This window comes from Oncorhynchus masou, chromosome 25 (assembly GCF_036934945.1).
Source record: "Oncorhynchus masou masou isolate Uvic2021 chromosome 25, UVic_Omas_1.1, whole genome shotgun sequence".
Classification (NCBI taxonomy): Eukaryota; Metazoa; Chordata; class Actinopteri; order Salmoniformes; family Salmonidae; genus Oncorhynchus; species Oncorhynchus masou.
In genome coordinates, this window is record NC_088236.1 from 28,054,060 (window position 1) to 28,068,103 (window position 14,044).

The following is a 14,044-nucleotide window of genomic DNA, read 5'->3' on the forward strand; positions in this document are numbered from 1 at the left end:
TAGAGATATAAATAATGGGGTGCAAAGAAGCAAAATAAATAAATACAGTAGGGAAAGAAGTAGTTGTTTGGGCTAAATTATAGATGGGCTATGTACAGGTGCAGTAATCTGTGAGCTGCTCTGACAGCTGGTGCTTAAAGCTAGTGAGGGAGATAAGTGTTTCCAGTTTCAGAGATTTTTATAGTTTGTTCCAGTCATTGGCAGCAGAGAACTGGAAAGAGAGGCGGCCAAAGGAATAATTGGTTTTGGGGGTGACCAGAGCGATATACCTGCTGGAGCGTGTGCTACAGGTGGGTGCTGCTATGGTGACCAGCGAGCTGAGATAAGGGGGGACTTTACCTAACAGGGTCTTGTAGATGACCTGGAGCCAGTGGGTATGGCGACGAGTATGAAGCGAGGGCCAGTCAACGAGAGCGTACAGGTTGCAGTGGTGGGTAGTATATGGGGCTTTGGTGGCATAACGGAATGCACTGTGATAGACTGCATCCAATTTATTGAGTAGGGTATTGGAGGCTATTTTGTAAATGACATCGCCGAAGTCGAGGATAGGTAGGATGGTCAGTTTTACGAGGGTATGTTTGGCAGCATGAGTGAAGGATGCTTTGTTGTGAAATAGGAAGCCAATTCTAGATTTAACTTTGGATTGGATATGTTTGATGTGAGTCTGGAAGAAGTGTTTACAGTCTAACCAGACACCTAGGTATTGTAGATGTCCATATATTCTAAGTCAGAGCCATCCAGAGTAGTGATGTTGGACAGGCGGGCAGGTGCAGGCAGCGATCGGTTGAAGAGCATGCATTTAGTTTTATTTGTATTTAAGAGAAATTGGAGGCCACGAAGGAGAGTTGTATGGCATTGAAGCTCGCCTGGAGGGTTGTTAACACAGTGTCCAAAGAAGGGCCAGAAGTATACAGAATGTTATTGTCTGCGTAGAGGTGGATCAGAGACTCACCAGCAGCAAGAGCGACATCGTTGATTTATACAGAGAAGAGAGTCGGTCCAAGAATTGAACCCTGAGGCACCCCATAGAGACTGACAGAGGCCCGGACAACAGACCCTCCGATTTGACACACTGAACTCTATCAGAGAAGTAGTTGGTGAACCAGATGAGGCAATCATTTGAGAAACCAAGGCTATTGAGTCTGCCTATGAGGATGTGGTGATTGACAGAGTCGAAGGCCTTGGCCAGATCAATGAATACGGCTGCACAGTATTATTTCTTATCGATGTCGGTTATGATATCGTTTAGGACCTTGAGCGTGGCTGAGGTGCACCCATGACCAGCTCTGAAACCAGATTGCATAGCGGAGAAGGTATGGTGGGATTCGAAATGGTTGGTAATCTGTTTGTTGACTTGGCTTTCGAAGACCTTAGAAAGGCAGGGTAGGATAGATATAGGTCTGTAGCAGTTTGGGTCAAGAGTGTCCCCCCCTTTGAAGAGGGGGATGACCGCAGCTGCTTTCCAATCTTTGGGAATCTCAGACGACACGAAAGAGAGGTTGAACAGGCTAGTAATAGGGGTTGCAACAATTTATGCAGATCATTTTTGATAGAGAGGGTCCAGATTGTCTAGCCCGGCTGATTTGTAGGGGTCCAGATTTTGCAGCTCTTTCAGAACATCAGCTGACTGGATTTGGGAGAAGAAGAAATGGGGAAGGCTTGGGCGAGTTGCTGTGGGGGGTGCAGTGCTTTGGACCGGGGTAGGGGTAGCCAGGTGGAAAGCATGGCCAGCCGTAGAAAAATGCTTATTGAAATGATCAATTATAGTGGATTTATCGGTGGTGACAGTGTTTCCTATCTTCACTGCAGTGGGCAGCTGGGAGGAGGTGTTCTTATTGTCCATGAACTTTACAGTGTCCCAGAACTTTTTTGAGTTTGTGTTGCAGGAAGCAAATTTCTGCTTGAAAAAGCTAGCCTTGGCTTTTCTAACTGCCTGTGTATATTGGTTTCTAGCCTCTACTTGAGGCCATAGGTGGTGTTCTACTATTTCTGAGAATGTTTTCATGTATTTTTGTGTCTTTGACTTGAGGATTTTGGTTGTTAAAATATTTGCTTTTAACATGTTTTATCATGCCAATTAATGTCCACACATCAACCAAATAGTCACAGTACAGCAGATGCTGTTATGCTTTTGCTGTATTAAGGGAACACTCCAGCAATGAATATAGCCGATCCAAGAGGGTCACTGGTTTTGTTGATAACTACATAGGGAGGAGCCAACCTACACACTGCCTATGAACTGCTCAAAGATACAGTTGCATTTTTATTTGACCCCCCACTGGCATAAGTCGGCTCTGTTTGCATTATGAGCCAATATACATTTTCTTTCTTCACTGACCCAATGAAAAGTTGGGTCAGTGAAGAATAACATTTCATTGTATTGCTTTTACATGTGGCTGTCTTTAAAAAAGTACAATTTATATATTTGTTTTTGATACATTTTCAATTAAAATGTTCAATTATCAAATGGGTTTGAAATATTAAAACATGCATGATGGGTAAGCAAGTGACAGAGGTTTTACCAGTAAACATGTTGAAAACCATGGTCTAATGATTGAGTTTGGCAATTCAACTGTAATTGCAAAATTATTTTCTAGTTTAACTTTCTCCTTAGGGTGCAACATTGCTTTTGATTGTCAAACACTGCTTTTAAAATAACTAATTATCTCTCTCTCTCGCTCGTTCTCCCTTTTATCTCTGATATCTCTGTCTAAATGGTATAATAAAAAGTAATGAAATGAAACGGATTGTCACATCAATTTTGAATGTCCATTTGAATTTATTTTTGTGTTTGTGTCATTTGCTGATGTTATTTTCTATCAAATAATGACAATTAAATGTACTGAAGATGAGTACTTAACATTTGTGGAATTTGTCTGTATTAAATAGCAATACTGCAATACCAAGACCTCACTCTTCCTTGAAAAATCAATTGCTGTCAAGCTGTTCTTGTAATAAAATATGTTCCTCTGATATTTCTCTTATCAACTGTGTTTTTATTGTTGAAACTTTTAGTGAGATGATGATGAGAGGACCTCTAATCATGCCAATGGTGACTGAGGTTAGTCTATGTACTAGGTTTTGAAGCAACTTTTTAAATGACACTAGAAAGTCCATAGGCCCTATAATCAAAAGTCATTAAAAACCATTTTCACAGTGCTAACCACCATAAAATCCAGGGAAGATGAAGAGGATGAAACGGAAGCATTCTCATATCTCACATTTCTGACCTTATTGACATGGCACATTATGTTTCTATTTAGCATACACATTTCTTTAGTTTTATACAGGTGCCTACGTGTTTGTGTGTGACACAGAGAGAGAGAGAGACATTTTGGTATTCAGATAAATGTTTTCATCTTTTTAAATAAGACTGTGATCAAGTTCCATCTCAGTTTTGGCATAATATAGCTAGTTGACATTTTTGTCTGAATATTCAAGAAAAAGGCTTGATTGGTCTATTTACGATGTGAAAAAAATGAGATCTGATACCCACTTAATGATAATCTTCTCACCAAATTAGTCATTTTCATAATTATTACCCACCTAAAATTACCTTATTGCGGAAGTCGGAAGTAAAAAAAACACCATGATCGATGATAGCTATTCAAGTGGGAGGGAACGAAGGCCAAGTAAAACATACACTTCGCAACGGTAAGCTGCTTTCGATTTTCTCTGCTGTTTTATTCTGTGTCGTGTCTAATTTTAACTTCAGTAGGCACGTTCATTGTGTGGGGTTGGATTTGAAAATAGGTCGATAGATTAAGAGCTTTACTATCCCGGCAAAGGCTCCCTAAGCCTCTACTTTAGAAGGTAATTTCTTTAAGACAGCAGCATAGCATCAGCTACAGTACCTAGCTGAGCAGCAGGTTCATTCATCAAGCAAATATGGAGTGGGCTAATCAATTATGCGTGAGTAATCAGTCGAAGTTAGAAAGAGCAGTTTTAAATCTGATTTGTGTCATTCGATTTGGCTTGATAGAATTTTAGCTTTAAAAATGAACGAGAGCAAAGCCGATGAGGTGCTAACCATTCTGGCGAACTAACGTTAGCTAGCAGTTGTTGGCTATTACTGTTTGCTAGCGATGCTCGGAATGACAAGGAGGAAGTGTGAACATGTGTAGCTAGTTAGTTATGATAACAATAGTTTGCCAGGGTTTTTAACACTACCTTAACCACATAGGTCATAGCTAAGCAGCTAGCTAAGTTACAGGGTATTCAAATAGTTTCGTGGGGCCCCGCGTTAAACTAGCTTTGGATATTGATTAGTACTAGGTTAGCTACTGTACATTGTTGGGTTTAACTAGAACTGACAAGAAAGGCATTTCACTGTACTTGCACGTGACATTGAAACTGGAAACTGTTTTAACTAAGTTTCCAGCCAAGTAGCTAACACTATTAGTAACTTTGTTATTAGTTAGCAAACAGCTATCTGCAAATAGCTTTTGACTGCTGTCAGAGATACCACTCAGTTTGTCAATTTCAGCTCATTTACTAGACCTTGACAAATTTGCTAACTAGGTAGCTGTTGAAAATATTGATTAATTTACAGAAAATTGTCTTTGGGGAAGTAACGTTATTTACTTCATGCTAGATGCAGTCAGTGTTTTAGGCTACATTTGCGTTATGACAGCTGGCCGTTGCCTGCCAGTTATTGCCATAATACAGAAATTAATATAGGCTTACTGTTAGTTGATATTTCTTCACAAAGGGCCACAGATCTGATTGCCATGATACAGTTAGTTTATACCTACACTTTGGATGTAGGCAACACCTTTTATTCATGCGACTCAAGTCAATAAAATGTTAATTAGCATAACTATTTAGGCTTAACCTAAATATATTTCTCCAGCTTCTGAATCAGATTTACTGACCACTGCTCTTGCCTGCGTTGTAGCCTAGCTAGTGACTAGGTAGTCAGCAATGACAGCTTCCCATTAGCAAGGAGTCTAACATTGTGCATTTTTTTGTTCTGGTGAGAGCATGAGATTGGGAAGAGAGTAGTGGGGGGGAAAGAAGAGATTATTGAGTTTAGTCCCAGGGAATTTGATGAGGGTCCTGTCTATTGAACCACCACAGCACTGTAATTTACAAACTTCTCCAGCCAGTGTGGTGGGCAGCAACATTGTTATCAATGCCCGACCAGACAGCCTCTCAACAGGCATTGTGCTTTCTGCACTATCACTTTGGGAGCAGGGTGTGATAACATGGTAGTCATTTGTGCCATTTTTCTAGTCATCTGGTTGTTTTGTATGTCTAAATTATTTTTCATACTGTCAATACTTTTGATATCTATAAGACTACCTCATGCAGAAAAAAGTAAGTACTAGAATTGGGTTAATGTTGATGGATGAAATACTGACTATTCACAGCATAATTTATATTGCATTATATCAACATGTGAGGCCCAATCTCATCCTGAAGTGCTAAAGTTGAGTGTGGAAGGGGGGGTGTTAATCCAGTGAAATAAGAGACAAATGTTTTTAATTTTGCAGGAGCTTTGTTACTTTCAAGGCCTGCTACTTTGCAGTGTTGTTTTCTTTTAGTGCAGAGAACAGTCAGTTTTTCTCTTAGTGGGAAGATCCATCACATGAAGGCGGTGGATCGAGTGTGGTATTCAACAACAGGAAAGGGATAATGCTGTGTGCTACAGACTGAGATTCCGTGGACCCCAAACGACAGGTCCAGTCAGAGGCCGGCTGATTAAGTAGGCCTATGTGCTGACTAGGAGGGTTTTAACTTTTTTAGGGGTTGTCGACCAATGTGTTTTAACACAATGGACAATGTGTAATCGCGTAAAAAAACATCAAAGCTAAGTGTCCATGTGATGAAGACTTCCTCCTATTTTGCCTGCACTTGCACTTCTACAATTTCCTGTCTTCTTTGCAGATCCCTCTCCTTCCAGGAAAAATATACCTTGGTGCCTGTTTTTCATTAATTATTTTGCGCTCTCTCTTGCAGGAGAACCGACAATTTGGATCCAAGATGACGGACTCTAAGTATTTCACCACTACCAAGAAAGGTCTGGCCCACTTTGACTTTCAAAAGTGAATTTTAAATATATAAATAAACAAATTAGTATCAAAATTAATTCAGAGCTGCTGTTTTTAGGCTACTCTTATCATATTAGTCATGACTTGATTTTAGGCCCTAATCTAAATGGTGTGTAGGCTTAATCAAAATATGGAAACGGGCTTCATGACCCCGCTGATGGAAAGAGCCACCATGTGTAACAATGGTTGACTTCGAGAATGTTATATCGAGAATGTTCTAGAAATGAATTGCTCCCAACCACATACTGTCACAAAAAATACATGTCAGGTTCAGGGTATTTACAGCCAAGAGAAAGCAACATCAACAATAGGAGTAGAAAACCGGGCAGCAGCCTGGCTATGTTGTTTTGCGTGTTTGGCTGATGAAAGCAGGAATAGAACAGCTGAGGTTGTCCTCTAAATAAGATTAGGGCCTCAGGCTTTAGCACTCCTTAAGTTAGCCCTCCTGCTGTCCCTCTGGCTTTCCCCGGCTCTCTTTCTTGCTCTGCATCCTCTCTCACCTCTTCAAAAACAGCCCCCAAACAGCCAGTCAATCACTACCATTCAAACTGATATAGTGCTTATGAAGGAGACTTGTCTCTTCATGTCTGTTTGCCTTTCTGAGGCATTGGAGTCAGAAGTGCTGCATAAGCAACCCTTTGATTTATTGTCCTTCAGGCAGATCATCACTACTCTGTGTGTAGGTGTGAGGGAGGCTCATTAATGGGTTTTCTACCCTTGGAACCAGGGGGAAGTTGTGCTCAAGGTTAAGCCCACAGACAGTGGTGTTTGAGAGTAAACACTCCTATCCAAGCCCAGAGAGAAGCTGAACTGATCTGTAGTGTTACCTGAGGACAGGCTGCACTGCGGAGAGGTTGAAGTCCAGCCTCTGCTCTGTCTGTTTGTCTTTGCACCTATTGCACATGCAGTGGTAGAAAAAGTACCCAATTGTCATACTTGAGTAAAAGTATAGATACCTTAATGAAAGTTACTCAAGTAAAAGTCACCCAGTAAAATACTACTTGAGTAAATGTCTAAAAGTATTTGTGTGCAAATATACTTAAGTATGTAAAGTATAAATCATTTCAAATTCCTTATATTAAGCAAAGCAGACGGCACCATTTTTTTATTTTATTTTAATTTACGGACAGCCAGGGGCACACTCCAACACTCAGGCATAATTTACAGACAGCCAGTGGCACACTCCAACACTCAGGCATAATTTACAGACAGCCAGGGGCACACTCCAACACTCAGGCATAATTTACAGACAGCCAGGGGCACACTCCAACACTCAGGCATAATTTACAGACAGCCAGGGGCACACTCCAACACTCAGGCATAATTTACAGACAGCCAGGGGCACACTCCAACACTCAGGCATAATTTACAGACAGCCAGGGGCACACTCCAACACTCAGGCATAATTTACAGACAGCCAGGGGCACACTCCAACACTCAGGCATAATTTACAGACAGCCAGGGGCACACTCCAACACTCAGGCATAATTTACAGACAGCCAGGGGCACACTCCAACACTCAGGCATAATTTACGGACAGCCAGGGGCACACTCCAACACTCAGGCATAATTTACGGACAGCCAGGGGCACACTCCAACACTCAGGCATAATTTACGGATAGCCAGGGGCACACTCCAACACTCAGGCATAATTTACAGACAGCCAGGGGCACACTCCAACACTCAGGCATAATTTACAGACAGCCAGGGGCACACTCCAACACTCAGGCATAATTTACAGACAGCCAGGGGCACACTCCAACACTCAGGCATAATTTACAGACAGCCAGGGGCACACTCCAACACTCAGGCATAATTTACGGACAGCCAGGGGCACACTCCAACACTCAGGCATAATTTACGGACAGCCAGGGGCACACTCCAACACTCAGGCATAATTTACAGACAGCCAGGGGCACACTCCAACACTCAGGCATAATTTACGGACAGCCAGGGGCACACTCCAACACTCAGGCATAATTTACAGACAGCCAGGGGCACACTCCAACACTCAGGCATAATTTACAGACAGCCAGGGGCACACTCCAACACTCAGGCATAATTTACGGACAGCCAGGGGCACACTCCAACACTCAGGCATAATTTACAGATAGCCAGGGGCACACTCCAACACTCAGGCATAATTTACAGACAGCCAGGGGCACACTCCAACACTCAGGCATAATTTACAGACAGCCAGGGGCACACTCCAACACTCAGGCATAATTTACAGATAGCCAGGGGCACACTCCAACACTCAGGCATAATTTACGGACAGCCAGGGGCACACTCCAACACTCAGGCATAATTTACGGACAGCCAGGGGCACACTCCAACACTCAGGCATAATTTACGGACAGCCAGGGGCACACTCCAACACTCAGGCATAATTTACGGATAGCCAGGGGCACACTCCAACACTCAGGCATAATTTACGGATAGCCAGTGGCACACTCCAACACTCAGGCATAATTTACGGACAGCCAGGGGCACACTCCAACACTCAGGCATAATTTACGGACAGCCAGGGCACACTCCAACACTCAGGCATAATTTACGGACAGCCAGGGGCACACTCCAACACTCAGGCATAATTTACGGACAGCCAGGGGCACACTCCAACACTCAGGCATAATTTACAGATAGCCAGGGGCACACTCCAACACTCAGGCATAATTTACGGACAGCCAGGGGCACACTCCAACACTCAGGCATAATTTACAGACAGCCAGGGGCACACTCCAACACTCAGGCATAATTTACGGACAGCCAGGGGCACACTCCAACACTCAGGCATAATTTACGGACAGCCAGGGGCACACTCCAACACTCAGGCATAATTTACAGATAGCCAGGGGCACACTCCAACACTCAGGCATAATTTACAGACAGCCAGGGGCACACTCCAACACTCAGGCATAATTTACAGACAGCCAGGGGCACACTCCAACACTCAGGCATAATTTACAGATAGCCAGGGGCACACTCCAACACAGACATAATTTACAGATAGCCAGTGGCACACTCCAACACTCAGGCATAATTTACAGATAGCCAGGGGCACACTCCAACACAGACATAATTTACAGATAGCCAGTGGCACACTCCAACACTCAGGCATAATTTACAGATAGCCAGGGGCACACTCCAACACTCAGGCATAATTTACAGAAGATGTATTTGTGTTTAGTGAGTCTGCTAGGCCAGAGGCAGTAAGGATGACCACGTGGTCTCTTGATAAGTACATGAATTGGACCATTTTCCTGTCCTGATAAGCATTCAACATTTAATGAGTACTTTTGGGTGTCAGGAAAAATCGAGTAAAAAGTACATAATTTTCTTTAGTAATGTAGTAAAGTAAAAGTTGTCAAGTACAGATACCCCCCAAAAAACGACTTAAGTAAAATTATTTTAAAGTACTACTTAAGTACTTTACACCACTGCCTACATGTACAGTAGGCCCTTCAAATAGAACAAATCTGCAGATGTATCTTGGAGATGTGCATGGTTTAACTTTTTTTTTAAATATATTTTTTTATTAATCCATCCACCACCACCCCCCCCTCTTTGGAGGACAAATCTTTTTTTTTTTTCAGCTTTTCTGCTACATATACATACATTTGACATACATGGTACTTTTATATGCAATAATACATTACTGAACATGAGCTCTTTAATCCCACCCCTCAACCACTCTGTCCATCCCACCTATCAATATAGACCAGCCTCTATGGAGTGTTGTTTAACCAAGCTTCGTCCAGTGTTTAAGCAATTCTAGGTCAACCGTATCTCTCTATAACAATACATGTGTTCCTGTCATGAAATTAATTGTAATCAAGTAACAGTAGTGTGTGCAGTGCACCCTTCACTGACTGGTTATAATACACGCTCCGGTCTTGATCTAAAGAATTAAGCATGACTACTCCACATACACACACTTTTGCTATCTGTTTTAATGGTATGTTCTGTTTCCATCTGTGCAGGAGAGATCTTTGAGCTGAAAGCTGAGCTGAACAGCGATAAGAAGGAGAAGAAGAAGGAGGCTGTGAAGAAGGTCATTGCCTCCATGACCGTTGGGAAGGATGTCAGGTGAGTCGTGTTAGACCCGCGCTCTGGTGTCACCTCTGAACATGTGACAATGCGGTGGATAGTCATGGTCCTTCCTATTCTGCTCCCTCCATAGGGAACCTATATTTCACTAGTGGCTGCTGTCATACCTTCATGATTCTATATGTAATTATCTGGCACCCCTCCCCCAGTGCCCTGTTTCCAGACGTGGTGAACTGCATGCAGACTGACAACCTGGAGCTGAAGAAGCTGGTCTACCTGTACCTGATGAACTATGCCAAGAGCCAGCCTGACATGGCCATCATGGCTGTCAACACCTTCGTCAAGGTAAAGCACAACACCAGGGCAGGTCAGACAGACGGCACTGACCTATACAAAATATTGTCTCACTGACAAGTGAGAGAACTGGGGTAGCTACATCTCAATACTCTTCAGTGTGTAAAACTAACATAGAGAGACTCTCCACTTTCAGGACTGTGAGGACGCTAACCCCTTGATCCGGGCCCTGGCTGTGCGTACTATGGGCTGCATCCGCGTGGACAAGATCACTGAGTATCTGTGTGAGCCTCTGAGGAAGTGTTTGAAGGACGAGGACCCCTACGTGAGGAAGACTGCAGCCGTGTGCGTGGCCAAGCTCCATGACATAAACGCCCAGCTGGTGGAGGACCAGGGCTTCCTGGATACCCTCAAGGACCTCATCTCTGACTCCAACCCCATGGTGAGGCTCCCACGGCAGGCTGACCAGACTGCTAGACTACCTCCCCCTGGGCTAGACTACTGGCTCTAGGGCTGTAGTACTACTTTTCATGAATGGGAGGTTTATCCCGGTATAGAAAAAAGGGCACTTGCGGTATCAGATTTGTATCTCTGTTTGGAAATGAATTCCTTCCGTCATCTCATTGCCGCCTACTAGGTTATGTGTTCTTGCAGTCTAACTTACCCTCTCCTTCTGTCAGGTGGTAGCGAATGCCGTGGCAGCCCTGTCTGAGATTGCAGAGTCCCACCCCAACAGCAACCTGCTGGACCTGAACCCCCAGTCCATCAACAAACTGCTGACGGCCCTCAACGAGTGCACAGAGTGGGGTCAGATCTTTATCCTGGACTGCCTGGCCAACTACACCCCCCGTGACGACCGCGAGTCCCAGAGGTCAGAAAGCACAGGATGCCACCTCATTCATCACATTCATTCATTGTCTATGACGCACTGATTCTGCCTGTCAGTTTCCACATCATCTGCTGTATATGAAGTGTAATGTATATCAATTTCCCCATAATCTGTACTCGTCCCTTGTATCACTTCTGCCCTCCCTCCCACTGTAGTATCTGTGAGCGGGTGACTCCCCGTCTGTCCCATGCCAACTCTGCGGTGGTGCTGTCGGCGGTCAAGGTGCTGATGAAGTTCATGGAGATGCTTCCTAAGGACCTGGACTACTATAGCACCCTGCTGAAGAAGCTGGCCCCGCCCCTGGTCACCCTGCTGTCTGCAGAGCCTGAGCTGCAGTACGTGGCCCTGAGGAACATCAACCTCATCGTACAGAAACGGTAGGAAGGCCTGGAGATAAATAGAGGGCCTACCAACAGAAATTAGTCACAGATAATTACAGCTGTTCAGTGTGTGCAGTCCAAATGGCACTCTATTTCCTATATAGTGTGCTACCTGGGCCTTGGTCAAAGGTAGTGCACTCTATAGGGATTAGAGTGCCATTTGGGACTCTACCTGTGCTTCCTCAGCACATTCAAAGTATTTAATGTGTTGGCTGTATTCTACTAATTTATTGAAATTGCTAGTTACTTTTCTTTTGATATCGACTGTACCGGTTTCTCTGTGCAGCCCAGAGATCCTGAAGCATGAGATGAAGGTGTTCTTTGTGAAGTACAACGACCCCATCTATGTCAAGCTGGAGAAACTGGACATCATGATCCGCCTGGCATCTCAAGCCAACATCGCCCAGGTGACCCACACACACCACAATCTCATTACAGTTAGAACATTTACTTCTAATGGAAGCCATGATGTTTGATTGTAAGTAACATTTGGTAGGTAACATGGACAAGCAGTAATGTGTGATTCCTAGACAACATAAAAGCCCGTATCAATGACCTCATGCTGGGGGTTTCATAGGTGCTGGCAGAGCTGAAGGAGTATGCCACTGAGGTGGATGTGGACTTTGTGCGGAAGGCAGTCCGAGCCATCGGCCGCTGTGCCATCAAAGTGGAGGTGAGAGCGAGGAGATGCTGGAACGCTGTCATGATATACTGTACACGGGTCATACACTGTAGTATAATGTTTCAAGTCAAGTACAACAAACTGTCAAGCTAACTGTAGTGTTTTTACTCCTAGCCTTATGACTGTGTCATGTGTTTACTGCAGCATGTGTAGTATAAATGTCTATGAAAGGTTGGAGCTTTTTCATGCATCTAATAACAAAAGCCTGAATAATGTCTCCCTTTACTGCTCTGTGTTTGGCTGACAGTCTCTTCTGTCTCTGTCTGTCAGCAATCAGCGGAGCGCTGTGTGAGCACCCTGCTGGACCTAATCCAGACCAAGGTCAACTATGTGGTGCAGGAGGCCATCGTGGTCATCAAGGACATTTTCCGCAAGTACCCCAACAAGTAGGTCACCTGTTGATGGCCCCATGTCAGGTCTAGGCCTGGTTATAACAGTGGCATAGGACTCTTGTCAAAAGTAGTGCACTACAGTGCATTTGGTAAGTATTCAGACTTTTCCCACATTTTGTTACGTTACAGCATTATTCTAAAGTACCACATAATGACAAAGCAAAAACGGGTAGTAGAATGTTTTGCAAATGTGTTTAAAAAAATAAACTGTCAAATTTACATAAGTATTCATACCCTTTACTCAATACTTTGTTGAAGCACCTTTGGCAGTGATTACAGCCTTGAGTCTTCTTGGGTATGACACTACAAGCTTGGCACACCCGCAAAGGGGAGAAACTCCCCAAATACAGATCTTCTCAAGTTCTGTCAGGTTGGATGGGGAGCGTCGCTGCACAACTATTTTCAGGTCTCTCCAGAGATGTTAGATAAGGTTCAAGTCCGGGCCCTGACTGGGCCACTCAAGGACATACCGAGGCATGGCTTGGCTGTCGCTTAGGGTCGTTGTCCTGTTGGAAGGTGAAACTGCGCCCCAGTCTCATCAAGGATCTCTCTGTACTTTGCTCTATTCATCTTTCCCTCGATCCTGACTAGTCTCCCAGTCTCTGTCGCTGAAAAACATCCCCACAGCATGATGCTGCCACCACCATGCTTCACTGTAGGGATGGGGCCAGGTTTCTTCCAGATGGCATTCAGGCCATATAGTTCAATCTTGATTTCATCAGGACTCTAGGTAGAGTCATGGTGGTTCCAGACGTCTTTAATTTAAGAATGATGGAAGCACTGTGGGACCTGCAATGCTGCAGAAGTTTCTTGGTACCCTTCCCCAGATCTGTGTTTCAACACAATCCTGTCTCCGAGCTCTACAGACAATTATTTCGACCTCGTGGCTTTGATTTTGCTCTGACATGTACAGTACTGTCAACTGTGGGACCTTATAGACAGGTGCGTGCCTTTCCAAATGATTTCCAATCAATTGAATTTACCACATGTGGACTCAAGTGGAGGACATATTAACTTCGTCACTACTTGTATGTGTGAGAGGTATTGACATGTTGAATGCACCAAGCTGTTTGATTGAACTACTGGCACACAGCTCAAACACCCATAAACACCCCACAAGACATGCCACCAGAGGTCTCTTCATAGTCCCCAAGTCCAGAACAGACTACATACTGTAGAGCCATGACTACATGGAACTCTATTCCACATCAAGTAACATCAAGTTAAAAAGATGATAATACACCTTATGGAACAGCGGCGACTGAAAAGCAACACAAACATGCAGTGAAAAGAAAGTATGTAAA

The 14,044-nt window shown here is 43.8% G+C and overlaps 1 protein-coding gene across 3 annotated transcripts in view; it reads left to right on the forward strand.

The window, feature by feature from the left end:
* The first annotated feature begins 3,585 nt into the window (after window positions 1-3,585).
* LOC135514038 (AP-1 complex subunit beta-1-like) overlaps window positions 3,586-14,044 on the forward strand; it is a 43,607-nt gene continuing 33,148 nt past the window's right edge. The window contains exons 1-10 of one of the 3 annotated variants that reach the window (XM_064937182.1): window positions 3,586-3,654; window positions 5,962-6,022; window positions 10,037-10,142; window positions 10,313-10,448; window positions 10,594-10,839; window positions 11,078-11,268; window positions 11,442-11,663; window positions 11,953-12,073; window positions 12,244-12,339; window positions 12,619-12,734. In XM_064937182.1, coding sequence (XP_064793254.1) covers window positions 5,986-6,022; window positions 10,037-10,142; window positions 10,313-10,448; window positions 10,594-10,839; window positions 11,078-11,268; window positions 11,442-11,663; window positions 11,953-12,073; window positions 12,244-12,339; window positions 12,619-12,734 — 1,271 coding nt within the window. In that variant the 5' untranslated portion in view covers window positions 3,586-3,654; window positions 5,962-5,985. The other 2 variants (XM_064937184.1, XM_064937181.1) reach the window with 2 other exon arrangements.